Source organism: Oncorhynchus masou, chromosome 6, assembly GCF_036934945.1.
Source record: "Oncorhynchus masou masou isolate Uvic2021 chromosome 6, UVic_Omas_1.1, whole genome shotgun sequence".
Taxonomy (NCBI): Eukaryota; Metazoa; Chordata; class Actinopteri; order Salmoniformes; family Salmonidae; genus Oncorhynchus; species Oncorhynchus masou.
In genome coordinates this window covers 36,986,286-37,005,532 of record NC_088217.1, presented here as the reverse complement: position 1 = coordinate 37,005,532, position 19,247 = coordinate 36,986,286, and the positions used below count along the sequence as shown (strand labels likewise).

The window sequence follows — 19,247 nt, the reverse complement described above, 5'->3', positions numbered from 1 at the left end:
GTTGGGGTCTGGTGCTGGAGTGAAGGGAGGATGAAGGGAGTAGATGAGGGAGGGATAGGGGGATGGGGATGGAAAGGGAGAGTTGGGGTCTGGTGCTGGTGCTGGAGTGAAGGGAGGATGAAGGGAGTAGATGAGGGAGGGATAGGGGGATGGGGATGGAAAGGGAGAGTTGGGGTCTGGTGTGGAGTGAAGGGAGGATGGAGATGATGGAGGGAAGGGGGTTGGGATGGAAAGGAGAGTTGAGGTCTGGTAGGAGTGAAGGGAGGATGAAGGGAGTAGATGATGGAGGGATGGGGATGGAAAGGGAGAGTTGAGGTCTGGTGCAGGAGTGAGGGAGGGAAGGATGAAGGGAGGGATAGGGGGAGATGAGAGGGGGTGCTGGTGCTGGATAGGGGGATGGGGATGAGGGAGGGATAGGGGGATGGGGATGGAGGGAGTTGGGGAGGTCTGGTGCTGGAGTGAAGGGAGGATGAAGGGAGTAGATGAGGGAGGGATAGGGGGTTGGGGATGGAGAGGGAGAGTTGGGGTCTGGTGCTGGAGTGAAGGGAGGATGAAGGGAGGGATAGGGGGTTGGGGTGGAGAGGGAGAGTTGGGGTCTGGGTAGTGGAGTGTGAAACTATTTTGTGATTTGAAGCACGGGTGAAATCAGTAATGAAGCCGAGTCGATAACGGCTCTTACACTTCCCTCTGAAGTGCCCGAAGTGTGAGTGTGTCTGTGTGTTTCTCTCTCGCTGTGTGTGTGTGTGTGTCATCCCGTCTGTCGTGTGCCTCTGGACATTTGTCATCATTTTTATTCTGAGGCACTGGGACGTTAGATGGATGGAGTGTGGGTAGAGAGGGAGGAAGGGAAGGAGCAACGATAGAGGAGGATTTTCCACTTGAACTTGCTGGTGTCAGGCAGTCCGCTCCAGAAGGGTTTTCCCATTTGGCTGGCCCGTGTAAAAGTGAGGTGTGTGTTTGTGTGCATGTAAGTGTGTGTGTGTGTGTGTGTGTGTGTGTGTTTGTCAGGCCCCTGTCAGAGTGGTCCCAGGACACTGGGCTGGACAAGCCTCAGTACACCGCGAAAATACGCCACTGACAGACCCCCCCCAACCATACTCCCCAGATCCCCAGCCCCTATTCCCCTGCCTTAAGTCCCATCACAGCACAGCCCCTCTCCCCCTCTTCCCAGCCCCTCTCCCCCTCTCTGTCTTACCTCCACCTCAGCAGTCCCTTGGCCACCAGTGACCTCCCCAACTCTGCGGGTTGAATCCCTCCAAGTCCAAATTGTGAATAAATGATAACAGTATCCATCCAGTCTGTCCTCGCTGTAAGGTCCATGTTTGTCCTCTTTAGAGACAGCAGGCTAGAAGACCTAGTATCTCCTGCAAGAGACAGCTGGTAACCCACCTGTGTGGTTGTCATCAGCTTGTAATGAGAGTGACAGCACATCGTTCCCACTCAAAGGAGACCCTTCATTCTCTATACCCACACTCATGATAAGCCTCACCCTTTGTTTACGACACACACACACACACACACACACACACACACACACACACACACACACACACACACACACACACACACACAACCTTCACCCCCTCATAAAACATACCTTCCTTCTCCCCACACACTCCTATTACCACAGGGCAGTGTGACGCTCTAAGTTCCTCCTCTCTCCTCCTAGCCTAGTAGCTAGTCCCTCCTCTCTCCTCCTAGCCTAGTAGCTTGTCCCTCCTCTCTCCTCCTAGCCTAATAGCTAGTCCCTCCTCTCTCCTCCTAGCCTAGTAGCTAGTCCTTCCTCTCTCCTCCTAGCCTAGTAGCTTGTCCCTCCTCTCTCCTCCTAGCCTAGTAGTTAGTCCCTCCTCTCTCCTCCTAGCCTAGTAGTTAGTCCCTCCTAGCCTAGTAGCTCCTCTCTCCTCCGAGCCTAGTAGCTAGTCCCTGCTCTCTCCTCCTAGCCTAGTAGCTAGTCCTTCCTCTCTCCTCCTAGCCTAGTAGCTTGTCCCTCCTCTCTCCTCCTAGCCTAATAGCTAGTCCTCCTAGCCTAGCTAGTCCCTCCTCCTAGCCTAGTAGCTAGTCCCTCCCTCTCCTCCTAGCCTAGTAGCTAGTCCCTCCTCTCTCCTCCTAGCCTAGTAGCTAGTCCCTCCTCTCTCCTCCTAGCCTAGTAGTTAGTCCCTCCTCTCTCCTCCTAGCCTAGTAGTTAGTCCCTCCTCTCTCCTCTCTCCTCCGAGCCTAGTAGCTAGTCCCTGCTCTCTCCTCCTAGCCTAGTAGCTAGTCCTTCCTCTCTCCTCCTAGCCTTGTAGCTAGTCCCTTCTCTCTCCTCCTAGCCCAGTAGCTAGTCCCTCCTCTCTCCTCTGAGCCTAGTAATTTGTCCCTCCTCCCCTTCTTTCCTCTCCCCTCTTTTCCTCTTCTCATAGTCCAGCAAGTATTTCCTTTTCCTTTTTCCTCTACTTTGTTTTCCTCTCCTGGTATTCCGCATGCTGCTAATGGCCCCTCTCACCTCCCTCACCCCTCATTCCTCAGCCTAATGAGTACAGAGTCTGTTTACCTGGAGGGAGGATGATAATACTGTATGAATAAACAAATCATGACCCAAACAACAGGAAGCAGAGGAGTTACCCACACACCATGAGAGAGAGAGATTAGGGAATGACAGAAAGATGCCCGGATGGAAAGGGAGGACAGTAGAGAGAGAGAGAGTGAGTGTGTGTATGTGGGCACGTGTGTGACAGTGGTCTCTCCCAGGGTGAGGTGGGTAATTCTTAGTGACAGGGATAAACAGCACTGGGGTTTGTTCCTAACGTGAGAGGGAGATGAGGGATGGAGGGTAGGAGAGGAGGGGGAGGCCTGTGTCAGTCTCTCTTTTCCTCCTGCCTTCTTGTCATTTTTTCAATGATGTGCCTCGTGTGTGTCCCCATAGAGTGTCAGACAGGATAGATCACTTATATGTAAAGGCTGTTTATACTCTTGATTCTAGGTTAGTTTCTCTCCTTCACATCACTCCTCTGGTCATCTCACACACACGCATGCACACACACACATACACACATGCACACACACGCATGTACGTAAGCACGCACGCACGCACACACACACACACACACACACACACACACGCTCACACACAATACAATAAGGGAAAGACTCAGGGGGCTAGGGTGAAAAATGCATGGTGGAAATTGCTGTATTTGTAAATTCATCAACTTGTTAAGTTCACAGGGGGGCACAGAGACCCTGCTTGTCTATGTGTGTGGATTATTATTATTATACTTGGAAGTTTAGTTTAATTTTACATTAATATTACACACAATGAAAAGTATGTGTGTGTGTGTGTGTTTGTGTGTGTGTGTGTGTTTTCGGCAGCACTCCATGTGATAATTAGCCATTAATAGGAGTTGGCAGAGGAGCCTCTAGAGAATGCGGCACTATTCGTCATGCCTTTATTTAAATATGGTGTGTGTGTTTAAATACGGTCATTTGGTCCACAGCTCATTACAACTAGAGTGGCCTTAACAGTTGAAACGACCCCTCCACCAACACACCCATCCACCTCACTGGTTTCTTGTCAAGAACTTATTGAAAAGAAAAATACCCTTTCCATAGTTCTGTCTTCACCCATACAGCAGGGTCATCATCCTAAAAGAGTTTGGAAATCCACAACCACCATATGAAATGTCATGCGTTCCTTTTGAATCCAGACCTGAGTCTACAGTGTGGTTATTAGCTGGTCCAGCCGTGCTCCATAGCTGCTCACATCCATGTGATTTCATCTGAAATGGAAATTGGGGCTCTCCTTGTCTGGAATGAAAAGTCATCAAGGGAGGAGAGGAGTGCGAGATCTAGCCTCATTGAAATGCGTGATACATCTCCCTCTCTCCCTCCCTCTGGGATGCGATGCCTTTTACTTTTTCGCCTTCCATCTCTCACTCTCTCTCCCTCGCTCCCTCTCTTCGTTTGTTAATCAGTTAAACTCCCTCTTCAAACAACCTCTCTAATTACCCCTCCACTCACAACGACATGGTTGTGTCTCTCTCCTCCCCTCCCCCCCCTCTCTTTCTCCTCCCCCTCTCATCCTCTTCTCCCCCCTTCATTCTGTATCTCTCTGTGGCAAAGGTTGACCTCTGTCAGTCTCTGACTTTTATGGTGCTGTGTGTCTGTCATACAGATACACACAGACACACACACACACACACACACACAGACACACATACACACAGGCTTTAGTCATGTACCAGACCAGATCGCACATAGTCCATTCTCTCTATCTCCTTCTTCTACCAATCCCCCTCGCTGATTCCTCCTGTCTGTAATTTGTCTCTCTGTCCATGTCCTCTCTTTCCCCCTGTCCCTTCCGTCCTCTCTCTCCGGTCTCTCTGTCCATGTCCTCTCTTTCCCCCTGTCCCTTCCGTCCTCTCTCTCCGGTCTCTCTGTCCATGTCCTCTCTTTCCCCCTGTCCCTTCCGTCCTCTCTCTCCGGTCTCTCTGTCCATGTCCTCTCTTTCCCCTGTCCCTACCGTCCTCTCTCCGGTCTCTCTGTCCATGTCCTCTCTTTCCCCTGTCCCTACCGTCCTCTCTCCGGTCTCTCTGTCCATGTCCTCTCTTTCCCCCTGTCCCTTCCGTCCTCTCTCTCCGGTCTCTCTGTCCATGTCCTCTCTTTCTCCCTGTCCCTTCCGTCCTCTCTCTCCGGTCTCTCTGTCCATGTCCTCTCTTTCCACCTGTCCCTCCCGTCCTCTCTCTCCGGTCTCTCTGTCCAGTCCTCTCTTTCCCCCTGTCCCTTCCGTCCTCTCTCTCTGGTCTCTCTGTCCATGTCCTCTCTTTCCCCTGTCCCTTCCGTCCTCTCTCTCCGGTCTCTCTGTCCATGTCCTCTCTTTCCCACTGTCCCTTCCGTCCTCTCTCTCCGGTCTCTCTGTCCACGTCCTCTCTTTCCCCCTGTCCCTTCCGTCCTCTCTCTCCGGTCTCTCTGTCCACGTCCTCTCTTTCCCCCTGTCCCTTCCGTCCTCTCTCTCCGGTCTCTCTCAAAGGGAACGTGTGTGTCTTTGTCTAGGTTTTAGAGCCTGGATGTGTTAGCTGTCTCATCCCCCTCTCCCCCCGCTCCACCTCCGCTCCTACTAATCTACCTCGCATCTTTCTCTTTTAAATTAACATGCAACGCCAAGGGAAGAAAGAAGAAGAGAGAGGAGAGGGAAAAATGAAATACATTTAATAAATGGCTGACTTCAAACTGCCTGGCTTTTCACTCTCTCCCCTATTCACAGGACAATGAAAGGGAAGAAATCATTCAGAGGGAGAGACAAAGCCAAATGAAAATATAATTCCACATTGTGAGCGTCTTTTGTTAGGGCCCGTCAAACCGCTAATGGTGCCCCTTTTGTTTTCTCCCTGGCGCTTGGAGGCGGTGGCGAGGTATAGCCGACGCACTGCGCGCCTCCGTAATCACACCGCTTTGTGATATTAGATTATAGGGGCAATTAACAGCATCAAACCTTAACAACTCAGCTTTCAGCCCCAGTCACACACTACACACACACATGAACGGACAGACACACACAAACACACACATTTTCAGACTTGCCACCAGTGCATCCGGCAACACACAGAAAGGTGCTAGAACTACAGTAATAATTGCGCCAGCAACTTGAAAATGTCAATGAGCATGTGTATGAAATAGAATGTATGGGTTGTTAGGGGAAGAGACTGTGTGTGTGTGTTTGACAGGAGGAGAGAATGGGATGCACAAGAGCAATTAATTACAGGTTTTAATTTTCTAGCCAAGAGTGACGAGCAGCACCGGCAGCGCTGGCGGATTCAAATTGCTGTGACACCAAGAGTACATCACCCCTTCCTCACCCTCACCCCACCCTTCCTCACCCTCACCTGCTCACCCCCACCTCACCCTTCCTCACCTGCTCCTCACCCATGCCGCCTCACCTGCTCACCCCCACCTCACCCTTCCTCACCCTCACCTGCTCCTCACCCATGCCGCCTCAACTGCTCACCCCCACCTCACCCTTCCTCACCCTCACCTGCACTTCACCCACGCCGCCTCACCTGCTCACCCCCACCTCACCCTTCCTCACCCCCCCTCACACTATCATTTGCCCTCCTAATGCCCAGGTCCCAGTTGATTGTGTGTGTGTGTGTGTTGTCACTGTGATCCTCTCTGTGTGGATGTCAGATAAACAATAAGGGGTCACTCTCCCTCTACAGACACACAGAAAGGCAGGTCGATAGACGCAGACCACCCTTGTTGTACCTGTCTTCCCTTGTTCCCTTTAACCCTTACCTTCACCCTCCCTCTCAGTCTCCCCCTCTCCCCTCCTCTCCCTGAGTGTGTTGTGATATGGATGGCTTGTTTGATCACGATATGGCAGCTTACAATAAGGGATTGGAGAGGGACCGACACACAGGCTGCAGCTGATAACACAGGGAGGGAGGGAGGGTGTTAGTATTTATGGCCAATCTTGTTTACAAAGTCAAATCAGCCCTTTACAGATTTAATTTACCACTGACAGCTCTTCCTCTTTGTCTCTCTGTTTATCTCTCTCTCTCCCTCCCTCTCTCCCCTGCCGCCCCTCAGGCAGCGAATAAATAGACTGCTCAGGGAGACGCGCAGCCATGCAGCGCTGCCAAACAGATGACTGCCAATATCAGAATGATAGAGTGAGAGAGAGAGAGAGAGAGAGAGAGAGAGAAACAGAGAGATGGAAGAACAGAACTAGAGACAACGAGAGAGAGAGAAACAGACAGAGCGAAGGGGAGAGAGGCAGAGAGAGAGGGAAACAGACAGAGCGAGGGGGAGAGAGGCAGAGAGAGAGGGAAACAGACAGAGCGAAGGGGAGAGAGGCAGAGAGAGAGGGAAACAGACAGAGCGAGGGGGAGAGAGGCGGAGAGAGAGGGAAACAGACAGAGCGAGGGGGAGAGAGGCAGAGAGAGAGGGAAACAGACAGAGCGAGGGGGAGAGAGGCAGAGAGAGAGGGAAACAGACAGAGCGAGGGGAGAGAGGCAGAGAGAGAGGGAAACAGAGGGAAACAGAGAGAGCGAGGGGAGAGAGGCAGAGAGAGAGGGAAACAGAGGGAAACAGAGAGAGCGAGGGGAGAGAGGCAGAGAGAGAGGGAAACAGAGGGAAACAGAGAGAGCGAGGGGAGAGAGGCAGAGAGAGAGGGAAACAGACAGAGCGAGGGGGAGAGAGGCAGAGAGAGAGGGAAACAGAGGGAAACAGAGAGAGCGAGGGGAGAGAGGCAGAGAGAGAGGGAAACAGACAGAGCGAGGGGGAGAGAGGCAGAGAGAGAGGGAAACAGACAGAGCGAGGGGAGAGAGGCAGAGAGAGAGGAAAACAGACAGAGCGAGGGGAGAGAGGCAGAGAGAGAGGGAAACAGAGAGAGCGAGGGGAGAGAGGCAGAGAGAGAGGGAAACAGAGAGCGAGGGGAGAGAGGCAGAGAGAGAGGGAAACAGAGAGAGCGAGGGGAGAGAGGAAGAGAGAAAAGCTGTGTTTTTCCACGTGAGGATTTGAGATTAATGTCCATATACGGGAGGTTCTAACCCAGGGTCATATATCTCTGTTAAAGCAGCCATCTCTTCCTAACAGGCCTTATTTGTATTGAGCACAGAGTATTATTTCTATTGAGCTGTGGGCTGTAAAGGAAGAGGTTATCATCTCTCTCTTTCACTTCATCTCTCGTGAAAGAGGATCATAGCTCACCTGCTGGGTATCAGCTGTAAAAGTGCCTGGAAGAACCTTTTGGGTTGCCACACTGGGTTGCCAAAACCCCTCTGAAAAGGGTTTTTCAAGGAACTTCTGTGTGAAGGTTAAAACCCGGAACCTTTTTGTGATGTGAAGGGCTCAATTTAAACCTTTTTAATAATATATTGGGGGGTAGCAGCCTATCATTGAAGGGGTGGCTTATGTCATTCCTGTTCACCATGTTAAGTTGGCTAAATTAATATCTTCCTTGAACATTTATGCATATTACATATTCTACTATATTAATAATATTAACATGGCTGATTACACACAGTAATAAAGTGGTAACTATTCCAACTTTGGGATTTGCATAGGCTCTTGAGGAACTCCTACACCTCTGTTAGACTCATTAAAGCTACAAAACTCAGTATTCAACCTTAACATGGGATGACAATACAACAGAACAGATGAACAGGAATGACATGGACTCTAACAGGTGGCCCATAGAGATATATAAATTAAAGCCACGCCCCTACTAAGCCACACCTCCACTCCAGGGTTCCTCCAGGAAGGTTGCTACATTGAACAATTAAAGGTTCCTCCAAGAACACCGCAATTGACCAAAGGTGTAAATATGAACATTTGACTAGCAATGGTTCCTTGAGGAACTCCAGGGTTCCTGAAGTCACCACTAATTCTAAGAGTGTAGGACTCAACAACAGCATGGATTTGTCTTGCTCTCTCTTTTAATCTGTCTATTTCTATCTGTCTGTCTCTTTCTCCTTCACTCTCTCTCTCTTCTCTCCCCTATTCTCTCTCTCTGTGGGCTGACTGTGGAGTTTACTTGACGGCTGTGAAATCTGTAGTGTTCAAGGCAAATTCACTGACTGAGGAGGAAAGCACTTAATCATCAGGTGGATGTGTGTGCGTACCATGCAGTACGTGCTTGTATGTGTGTTCAATCGACAGGTGGATGCTGTTTGCGTTAGCTCCTGGCCAGAGGATATCACCAATGCTTTCTGTTACTCTGTGAGTGGTGTGTTATTCTCTGAGCGGTTAGTTTGTCTCCATTCAGTCACAGTATGTTTGTAATCAGATTAGCATTGCGCCGTATCTGCTATCCCGATGCATCACTGCACGCTGCCAAATCTCTGTGTGTGTGTGTGTGTGTGTTTAGAATCTGCTAGCGCGGCGCATCACCCGTTGCTGCCAAATGTGTCTGTGTCCCAGCCTGCCTCCAGCCTTTCCCCAGATAACATCTGATCTGATTGTTTGTTGTGCCTTTCTGCTCTCAAAGACCTGATTGTGTGGATGGAGACTCATAATCATCTGTTTATTGGAGCAGATAAGACTTTATATTCCATAGGGAGATTACATCGCTAGGTTTTATCTCTCTTTGATTTCACACACACAGTGCCAACTTTATCACGATGCCAGCAGTGTGTGTCAAAGTGTCAAGGATGTGTTTGTGCGTGTGTGCTTGTGTGCACATACAAATGAGTGTGTGTGCTATATATGCAACTCTCTGTGGTCCACTCCTTCTAGGTGCCAATGTCCATGGCTATGTTGACCCCCCAGATGATCAGTCCTCAACAGATGCAGCAGATCCTGTCTCCTCCTCAGCTACAGGCCCTGCTGCAACAACAACAGGCCCTTATGCTTCAGCAGGTAACACACACACTCCTTCCTGGGCTCAGTCCCAGCCCAGCATGTCTAGATGTGTCTATGTTGAGGTGCTGACATCCTCTGGCACACACACACACACACAGTCTCACACTTGCCAATTCTATAAAGCCTGTTTAGTCCTCGAGCACCTCCCCATCAGTGAGCATAGCCAAACACTTACAAATGCTTATTTTAGCAATGTAACACCAGCCACACACTCAGCCACACACACACTTCGTAGCCAGCGAGAGCTTATGTTAGCCGTCTTTGGGCACCAGTTAACATGTCCTGGTTGTTGGTTGGTGAGGGGTGTGTGATGAGGTGCTATGATCTGGGTGTGTGTTCGAGGCGGGAGTGTGTTTGTTCTGTTTGGTTCAGCATGGCAACCACTCTTACCTGGCAGGCAACATCTCAAGTCTGTCAAATATTAAACACACATCACACACATAACACACAATCACACACCCACACACAACACAACTGTCAAATATTTAACACAACGCTGTCATTGCTAGCACCAAACACACCCCCGACCTTCTCACCTCACACACCTTCGCAAATTAGTCCACATACACACTCACAAAAATACACATACACACACCACACGCAAATACACACACTCTAAAATGAGTTGTTTGATTGACCCAACTGCTGGGTTGTTTGGTTGACCCAACTGGTGGGTTGTTTGGTTGACCCAACTGGTGGGTTGTTTGGTTGACCCAGCTGGTGGGTTGTTTGGTTGACACAACTGCTGGGTTGTTTGGTTGACCCAACTGCTGGGTTGTTTGGTTGACCCAACTGCTGGGTTGTTTGGTTGTCCCAACTGCTGGGTTGTTTGGTTGACACAACTGCTGGGTTGTTTGGTTGACACAACTGCTGGGTTGTTTGGTTGACACAACTGCTGGGTTGTTTGGTTGACACAACTACATTTTTGTAGCTTCAATGACGCTTACAGAAGTGTATGAGTTCCCTTAAAGCCTATGTCAGTCCCATTGTTGGGATACAATAAGTTTGAATACTATAAGGGCACAAGGTGAAACCCAAATGCAGACACAGGAGGCAAATGGTTGAGCTCCAATATTTATTATAACAAAATGGCTAGACAAAGGTAGGTCAGGGACAGGCGAGAGTTCATAAACCAGGTCGGAGTCCAAACAGTACCAGGGGATAGGCAGGCTCGAGGTCCGGACAGGCAGAGTGGTCAGGCAGGCGGGTTCGGCGTCAGGGCATGCAAGGATCACAACCAGGAGGGCTAGGGCCAGGAGGGCTAGGGCCAGGAGGGCTAGGGCCAGGAGGGCTAGTGCCAGGAGGGCTAGTGCCAGGAGGGCTAGGGCCAGGAGGGCTAGGGCCAGGAGGGTTAGGGCCTGAAATATTAGGAGGGCTAGGGCCAGGAGGGCAGTGCCAGGAGGGCTAGGGCCAGGAGGGCTAGGGCCAGGAGGGCTAGGGCCAGGAGGGCTAGGGCCAGGAGGGCTAGTGCCAGGAGGGCTAGTGCCAGGAGGGCTAGGGCCAGGAGGGCTAGGGCCAGGAGGGCTAGTGCCTGGAGGGCTAGTACCAGGAGGGCTAGGGCCAGGAGGGCTAGTGCCAGGAGGGCTAGTGCCAGGAGGGCTAGGGCCAGGAGGGCTAGGGCCAGGAGGGCTAGGGCTAGGAGGGCAGACAGGAGGGCTAGGGCCAGGAGGGCTAGGGCCAGGAGGGCAGGGCCAGGAGGGCTAGTGCCAGGAGGGCTAGGGCCAGGAGGGCTAGGGCCAGGAGGGCTAGGGCCAGGAGGGCTAGGGCCAGGAGGGCTAGGGCCAGGGCCAGGAGGGCTAGTGCCAGGAGGGGGCCAGGAGGGCTAGGGCCAGGAGGGCTAGGGCCAGGAGGGCTAGTGCCAGGAGGGCTAGGGCCAGGAGGGCTAGGGCCAGGAGGGCTAGTGCCAGGAGGGCTAGGGCCAGGAGGGCTAGGGCCAGGAGGGCTAGTGCCAGGAGGGCTAGGTGCCAGGAGGGCTAGGGCCAGGAGGGCTAGGGCCAGGAGGGCTAGGGCCAGGAGGGCTAGGAAAAAACAGAGACTGGGGAAAAAAGGAGCTAGGAAAAACGCTGGTTGACTTGGCAAAACAAGACGAACTGTTACAGAGACAGGAAACACAGGGATAAATATACCAGGGACTAATGGGGAAAACAGGTGACACCTGGAGATGGGTGGAGACAATCACAAAGACAGATGAAACAGATCAGGGCATGACAAATACTTTATTATAATTTTAATGTTTTTATTATAATAAGTAATCATAAGTAATATAATAATATGTGCAAAAATAGTCACACCCCTTGACTTTTTCTACATTTTGTTACGTTACATCCTTATTCTAAAATGGATTACATAATTTTTTACACTCATCAATGTACACACAATACCGCATAATGACATAGTGAAAACAGTTTTTTTTAATGCATCCTGTTTCCATTGATCATCTTTGAGATGTTTCTACAACTTGATTGGAGTCCACCTGTGGTAAACTCAATTGATTGGACATGATTTGGAAAGGCACACAGCTGTCTATATAAGGTCCCAAAGTTGACAGGGCATCTCAGAGCAAAAACCAAGCCATGAGGTTGAAGGAATTGTCTGTAGAGCTCTAAGACAGCATTGTGTCGATGCACAGATCTGGGGCAGGGTACCAAAAACATTATGCAGCATTGAAAGTCCCCAAGAACACAGTGGCCTGCATCATTCTTAAATGGAAGAAGTTTGGAACCTCCAAGACTCTTCCTAGAGCTGGCTGCCCGGCCAAACTGACCTATCAGGGGAGAAGGGCCTTGGTCAGGGATGTGACCAAGAAACCGATGGTCACTCTGACAGAGCTCCAGAGTTCCTCTGTGGAAATGGGAGAACCTTCCAGAAGGACAACCATCTCTGCAGCACACCACCAATCAGGCCTTTATGGTAGAGTTGCCAGATGGAAGCCACTCCTCAGTAAAAGGCACATGACAGCCAACTTGGAGTTTGCGAAAAGGCACCTAAAGGACTCTCAGACCATGAGAAACAAGATTCTCTGGTCTGATGAAACAAAGATTGAACTATTTGGCCTGAATGCCAAGCGTCACGTCTGGAGGAAACCTGGCACCATCCCTACTGTGAAGCATGGTGGTGGCAGCATCATGCTGTGGGGATGTTTTTCAGTGGCAGGGACTGGGAGACTAGTCAGGATCGAGAGATTCTTGATGAAAACCTGCTCCAGAGATCTCATAACCACAGACTGGGGAAAATACTTTGTTGAGAACAATGGTAGAAAGTCCCCAAATGCAGGTGTGCCAAGCTTGTAGCGTCATACTCAAGGCAGCCTCGAGTCTTCTTGGGTATGACGCTGCAAGCTTGGCACACCTGCATTTGGGTAGTTTCTCCCATTTTTCTAAACAAGGTACTGAGTAAAGGGTCTGGATATGTATGTGATATTTCAGGTTTTGATTTTAATACATTTGCAATAATGTCTAACCCTGTTTTTGCTTTGTCATTATGGGGTATTGTGGGTAGATTGAAGAGGATTGTATTTTATTCATTCTAAAATAAGGCTGTAACGTAACAACATGTGGAAAAAGTCAAGGTGTCTGAATACTTTCAGAATGGACTGTACACCCACTTCCTCTCCTGTACGTGTTGAATAGGCAGGTATTAAAAGTGTGTAGACAGAACAGTAGTTCTGACAGAGGCAGGGCTACAACAGATAAATTGAACACACACATATGCCCAGGGCTTGAACAGACAGTAGATTTAATAAGGAATTGTTTCTTTTGGCCATTATAAATTGCAGTGGGAAGATCTGACAAAATGGATGGTAATGGAAATATGCTGTCTCTCTGGGAATGAGATAGTTAAGAAGAGCTTGCACAGGTCTTTTTACTCTAACGAGGAGAGACGCGGTGGGGGTGAAACACTTACACACACACACGCACACACACACACACTTGTGTAAGGCCATTTTACCTCTGCTTTTAAAACCACTTGAGTTTAACACAACTCTCCCACTTAATTAACCACACCATGACTGCCACCTAGTCTATATCAGCAAATCAGCCACAAATCAGCACACACACACACACACACACACACCACATGCAGCAATCACAGACCACATCAGTCATCGGATCATTACATTTCATATCCCCATGAAGACTTTGCAGTGTGTGTGTGTGTGTGTGTGTGTGTGTGGTGTTTTAACCTTGCCTTTTCCTTTAACCTTTAATTACACCACAGCTGATCTGGTTTCTTTCTCGGTGTGTTAGTCAAGGCAAGGTGTGTGTGTGTGTGTGTGTGTGTGTGTGTGTGTGTGGTGTTTTAACCTTGACTTTTCCTTTAACCTTTAATTACACCACAGCTGATCTGGTTTCTTTCTCGGTGTGTTAGTCAAGGCAAGGTCACGGTAATAGGCTGGTAATAGGCTGGCAAGGTGAGTGGCTCTCTTAATGCTACAGAGCCACTGAATCACATCATAAAAAATACCTTAATTATCACTTAATTATTCTTACAATTCTCCAGCACCAGCCTAGCTTGTGTGTGCATGCGTGAGTGTTTCTGTGAAAGGGAGGCAGCCACTGACCTGGAGAGGAGAGATTAACTCTGCCTATGGAGTATGGAAAGACAGGGAGGTGGGACAGAGGGAAAAATGGGAGGGACAAAGAATAAATAAGAGAAATGGACAGAATCAGAGGAATAGAAAGAGAAACACACATTCCCCTGTTGTCGCAACAGGCTGTCAGAGCACAGGGAGATGCTTATCTTCATGGAGTGTCCTTGGTAAATGATTGATTAGTTAGTCAGACAAACAGAAACAGGCTGTGTCTTGTCAGTAGTAACAGTACCAGCCAGTAGAAGTCCAATGTGACTCCCTGTTATTGTCTTCCCTCATCTTCTCTGATCTGAAACACAGGCTGGTTGAAACCATATGACTTTACGTTTTACAGTTACTAGGCGAGTTGTTCACTTCAGACTATAAAGATCAACAAGATTTCATAGCTTCCTTTCAAAATGTGACGTGTTATGGATGAACGTCTATTTAATTCTGCGTGGTTACAGGATTAAACAGAAACAACTCGCAGGTTAACAGTTTAGGCATTCACTCTGAGTGGTTAAGGTTAGGGCTATGGTTTGGGGAAGCCTTAAAACCAAGTAATGAAAAACGATGCGCAAGGACCATCAAGTATCATCAGTATCCACACGGCTTGCTAAGCATTGTGAACGGCGGTGGCGCAGTGGTGTGAGCAACGCTCTCCCAGCATCTCGAGTTCGCTCCCAGTGTTGGGCGATGTTTTTTTGTTTCATTTTAGCGCTGAGGATATATCGCTCTCAGGACCTTTTCAAACAACCGACCTGAAAGTTTATTTCTAGAGATCAGGCTGATACACCTTGATTCTCCTTCAAAATGGCCACAGCAGAACACGTCCCTCCTCCCCCAACCCGATAAGCAAGCAGCCCATAAATATCAGTGTGTCTCTTGTGCTATGGCGACGCCTTTTCCATGCCAGCTACTGTAGGGCACCGAGATTTACGGGGCTGTCCAGGTGTTTCAGGTGAACATTAAATAACTTTTATTAAAGGAAGAAAGTCAAACAAAAACATCTACGTGTGTCTCTCCATGGCTTCAGCAACACATTTGTCTCTAGAGGGACAGAACACCCCTGTTGGGTCATGTTTGCACTTCTCTCCCTAGAGGGACAGAACACTCCTGTTGGGTCATGTTTGCACTTCTCTCCCTAGAGGGACAGAACACCCCTGTTGGGTCATGTTTGCACATCTGTCTCTAGAGGGACAGAACACCCCTTTTGAGTCATGTTTGCACATCTGTCTCTAGAGGGACAGAACACCCCTTTTGAGTCATGTTTGCACATCTGTCTCTAGAGGGACAGAACACCCCTGTTGGGTCATGTTTGCACATCTGTCTCTAGAGGGACAGAACACCCCTGTTGGGTCATGTTTGCAATTCTCTCCCTAGAGGGACAGAACACCCCTGTTGGGTCATGTTTGCACATCTGTCTCTAGAGGGACAGAACACCCCTGTTGGGTCATGTTTGCACATCTGTCTCTAGAGGGACAGAACACCCCTGTTGGGTCATGTTTGCACATCTCTCTCTAGAGTGACAGAACACCCCTGTTGGGTTATGTTTGCACATCTGTCTCTAGAGGGACAGAACACTCCTGTTGGGTCATGTTTGCACTTCTCTCTAACTCCTTCATCCTTTTACCACGTGAGAATCAACATTTATCTAGAAAGACGTGTGTATTTGCTAACTGGTTTATCTACCTATTTTACCTGGTGATAATGCTTCTCTAGCAGGTTCACTCCCTGCACACATTATACACCTATACACATTATACACCTATACACATTATACACCTATACACATTATACACCTATACACATTATACACCTATACACATTATACACATTATACACCTATACACATTATACACTTATACACTTATACACATTATACACCTATACACATTATACACTTATATGCATTATACACCTACACACATTATACACCTATACACATTATACACTTATACACTTATACACATTATACACCTATACACATTATACACTTATACACATTATACACCTATACACATTATACACTTATACACATTATACACTTATATGCATTATACACCTACACACATTATACACTTATACACTTATACACATTATACACTTATACACATTATACACTTATACACATTATACACTTATATGCATTATACACCTACACACTTATACACATTATACACTTATACACATTATACACTTATACACATTATACACTTATACACATTATACACCTATACACATTATACACTTATACACATTATACACCTGCACACATTATACACCTATACACATTATATACCTACACACATTATACACTTATACACATTACACACCTATACACATTATACACTTATACACATTATACACCTCTACACATTATATACCTACACACATTATACACTTATACACATTATACACCTATACACATTATACACTTATACACATTATACACTTATATGCATTATACACCTACACACTTATACACATTATACACTTATACACATTATACACTTATACACATTATACACTTGTACACATTATACACCTATACACATTATACACTTATACACATTATACACCTGCACACATTATACACCTCTACACATTATATACCTACACACATTATACACTTATACACATTATACACTTATACACATTATACACCTATACACATTATACACCTATACACATTTTACACCTATACACATTATACACATTATACACCTTATACACATTATACACCTATACACATTATACACTTATACACATTATACACATTATACACATTATACACATTATACACCTTATACACCTTATACACATTTTATACCTGCACACCTTATACACATTATACACCTATACACATTATACACATTACAATAACATGTTGTCTACCTGCTTTAGTTGTTGTGGAAACTGATTATACATCACATAAACACACATGCCTTCTCAGTCTTACTGCTCTCTATTGTACCTTGTGTTATTGCAGCTAGGCCAGGGGTTTGCTGTCACAGGAGGCTTTTGATACATTTCCCTCCTCTTTTCCCTCCTTCCTCCCCTCCCCAGCTACAGGAGTACTATAAGAAGCAGCAGGAGCAGCTGCATCTTCAGCTTCTGACTCAGCAGCAGCAGCAGGCTGGGAAGCAGGCAGCCAAAGAGGTGAGACCCCTACTGAGTGGTGTTATCAAGTGCACTCACAAGCACACGCGTACACAGTTGAAGTGGCCAACACGTGAGTTAGGGGATTGTGGATAAGGGCCCAAGGAGGTGAGCGTTTGCACTGGGCCAGAGTGTTCACCTCTCCTACTCGATCCCCTGTCCTCTTATCCTATCATTCTCTCCTTTCCTCCTGTCCTCTTATCCTATCATTCTCTCCTTTCCTCCTGTCCTCTTATCCTATCATTCTCTCCTTTCCTCCTGTCCTCTTATTGTATTTTTGTGTTGTGTACTCTGCGTTTCCAAACAGGGATTATGGTAGTGATGGAATGTGGCTTTACATTTCTCTCTGCTAACACGCCATGCCAAACCCTACTCACAGAGAGCTCTGTCTTAATGCAGCATAAGTATTTATTTACATGGCGTGTAAATGCATGCAAGTGTGTGTGTGTGTGTGTGTGTGTGTGAAGCAATAAGTAAAATCCTGTTGTAGCCTCACTATAAGAGGGGTCTGACACTTTTATATGTCAATTAACCACCGCAGTCGGTGAGAACGGTGCTAACACACACCTCCGCAAGGTTTAATCACACTAACAGGGATCATGGGGGATCAAGTAGCATCACGACACGTAACAACAAAGAGCATCCACATCAATCACACCACATTACTGTCATAGAGGTTATGTTGGGAGGGTGGTGTTGGTTCAATTCGGATTCTCTGTAATAATGGTATTGGTATAGTAATGTATTTTATTTTGCATCAAACAACACAACATTTTCAGTCACCTCCTTGTCTGAAGGACAAGTGGATTAACAGGTTCATGTCAAGCCCTACATGTTTGTTTTTTTCAAAAGTGTAATAGAATGTTTATTTTTCATGAAAGGCCACTCTGTTAGGCCTACATTATGATCAAATAGCCACAGTAGTCTTCTTGACCACTGTCTGAAACTGTAACTTAAAGCGGGTACTAGAGGTTGACCAATTATGATTTTTCAACGCCGATACCGATTATTGGAGGACCAAAAAAGCCGATACCGATTAATCGGCTGATTTTATTTATTTATTTATTTATTTGTATTAATGACAATTACAACAATACTGAATGAACACTTTTATTTTAACTTAATATAATACATCAATAACAATCAATTTAGCCTCAAATAAATAATGAAACATGTTCAATTTGATTTAAATAATACAGAACAAAGTGTTGGAGAAGAAAGTAAAAGTGCAATATGTGCCATGTAAAAAAGCTAACGTTTCAGTTCCTTGCTCAGAACATGACAACATATGAAAGCTGGTGGTTCCTTTTAACATGAGTCTTCAATATTCCCAGGTAAGAAGTTTTAGGTTTTGTTATTATAGGAATTATAGGACTATTTCTCTCTCTAACATTTGTATTTTATATACCTTTGACTATTGGATGTTCTTATAGGTACTTTAGTATTGCCAGTGTAACAGTATATAGCTTCCGTTCCCTCTCCTCGCCCCTATCTGGGCTCGAACCAGGAACACATCGACAACAACCACACTCGAAGCATCATTACCCATCGCTCCACCAAAGCCACGGCTCTTGCAGAGCAAGGGGAACAACTACTTCAAGGTCTCAGAGCGAGTGACGTCACCGATTGAAATGCTATTAGCGCACACCCTGCTAACTAGCTAGCCATTTCACATCAGTTACACCAGCCTAATCTCGGGTGTTGATAGGTTTGAAGTCATAAACAGCTAAATACTTGAAGCACAGGGAAGAGCTGCTGGCAAACACACTGAAGTGCTGTTTGAATGAATGCTTACGATGTCACGTCCTGGTCTATATTTATTATGTTTATCTTCATTTATTGGGTCAGGCCAGGGTGTGACATGGGTTTATTTGTGGTGTGTTTCGTCTTGGGGTTGTGTGGGGTGTATAGCATAGTCTATGGCTGCCTGAGGCGGTTCTCAATCAGAGTCAGGTGATTATCGTTGTCTCTGATTGGGAACCATATTTAGGCAGCCATATTCTGTGAGTGTTTTCGTGGGTGATTGTTCCTGTCTCTGTGTCTTCACCAGATAGGACTGTTTAGGTTTTCACATTTCCGTTTTTGTTGTTTTTGTATTGTTCGTGTTCTTCAATAAATATGTCTCATAAGTACCACGCTGCATTTTGGTCCGCTCCTCCTTCAACAGAAGAAAGCCGTTACA

The 19,247-nt window shown here is 47.2% G+C and overlaps 1 protein-coding gene across 6 annotated transcripts in view; it reads left to right on the top strand.

The window, feature by feature from the left end:
* foxp4 (forkhead box P4) overlaps nt 1-19,247 on the top strand; it is a 200,783-nt gene that overhangs the window by 117,915 nt on the left and 63,621 nt on the right. For 4 of the 6 annotated variants that reach the window (XM_064968596.1, XM_064968593.1, XM_064968594.1 and 1 more), the window contains 2 exons: nt 9,208-9,330; nt 16,973-17,065. In XM_064968596.1, coding sequence (XP_064824668.1) covers nt 9,208-9,330; nt 16,973-17,065 — 216 coding nt within the window. The remainder of the gene's footprint in view (nt 1-9,207; nt 9,331-16,972; nt 17,066-19,247) is intronic. The other 2 variants (XM_064968599.1, XM_064968595.1) reach the window with 1 other exon arrangement.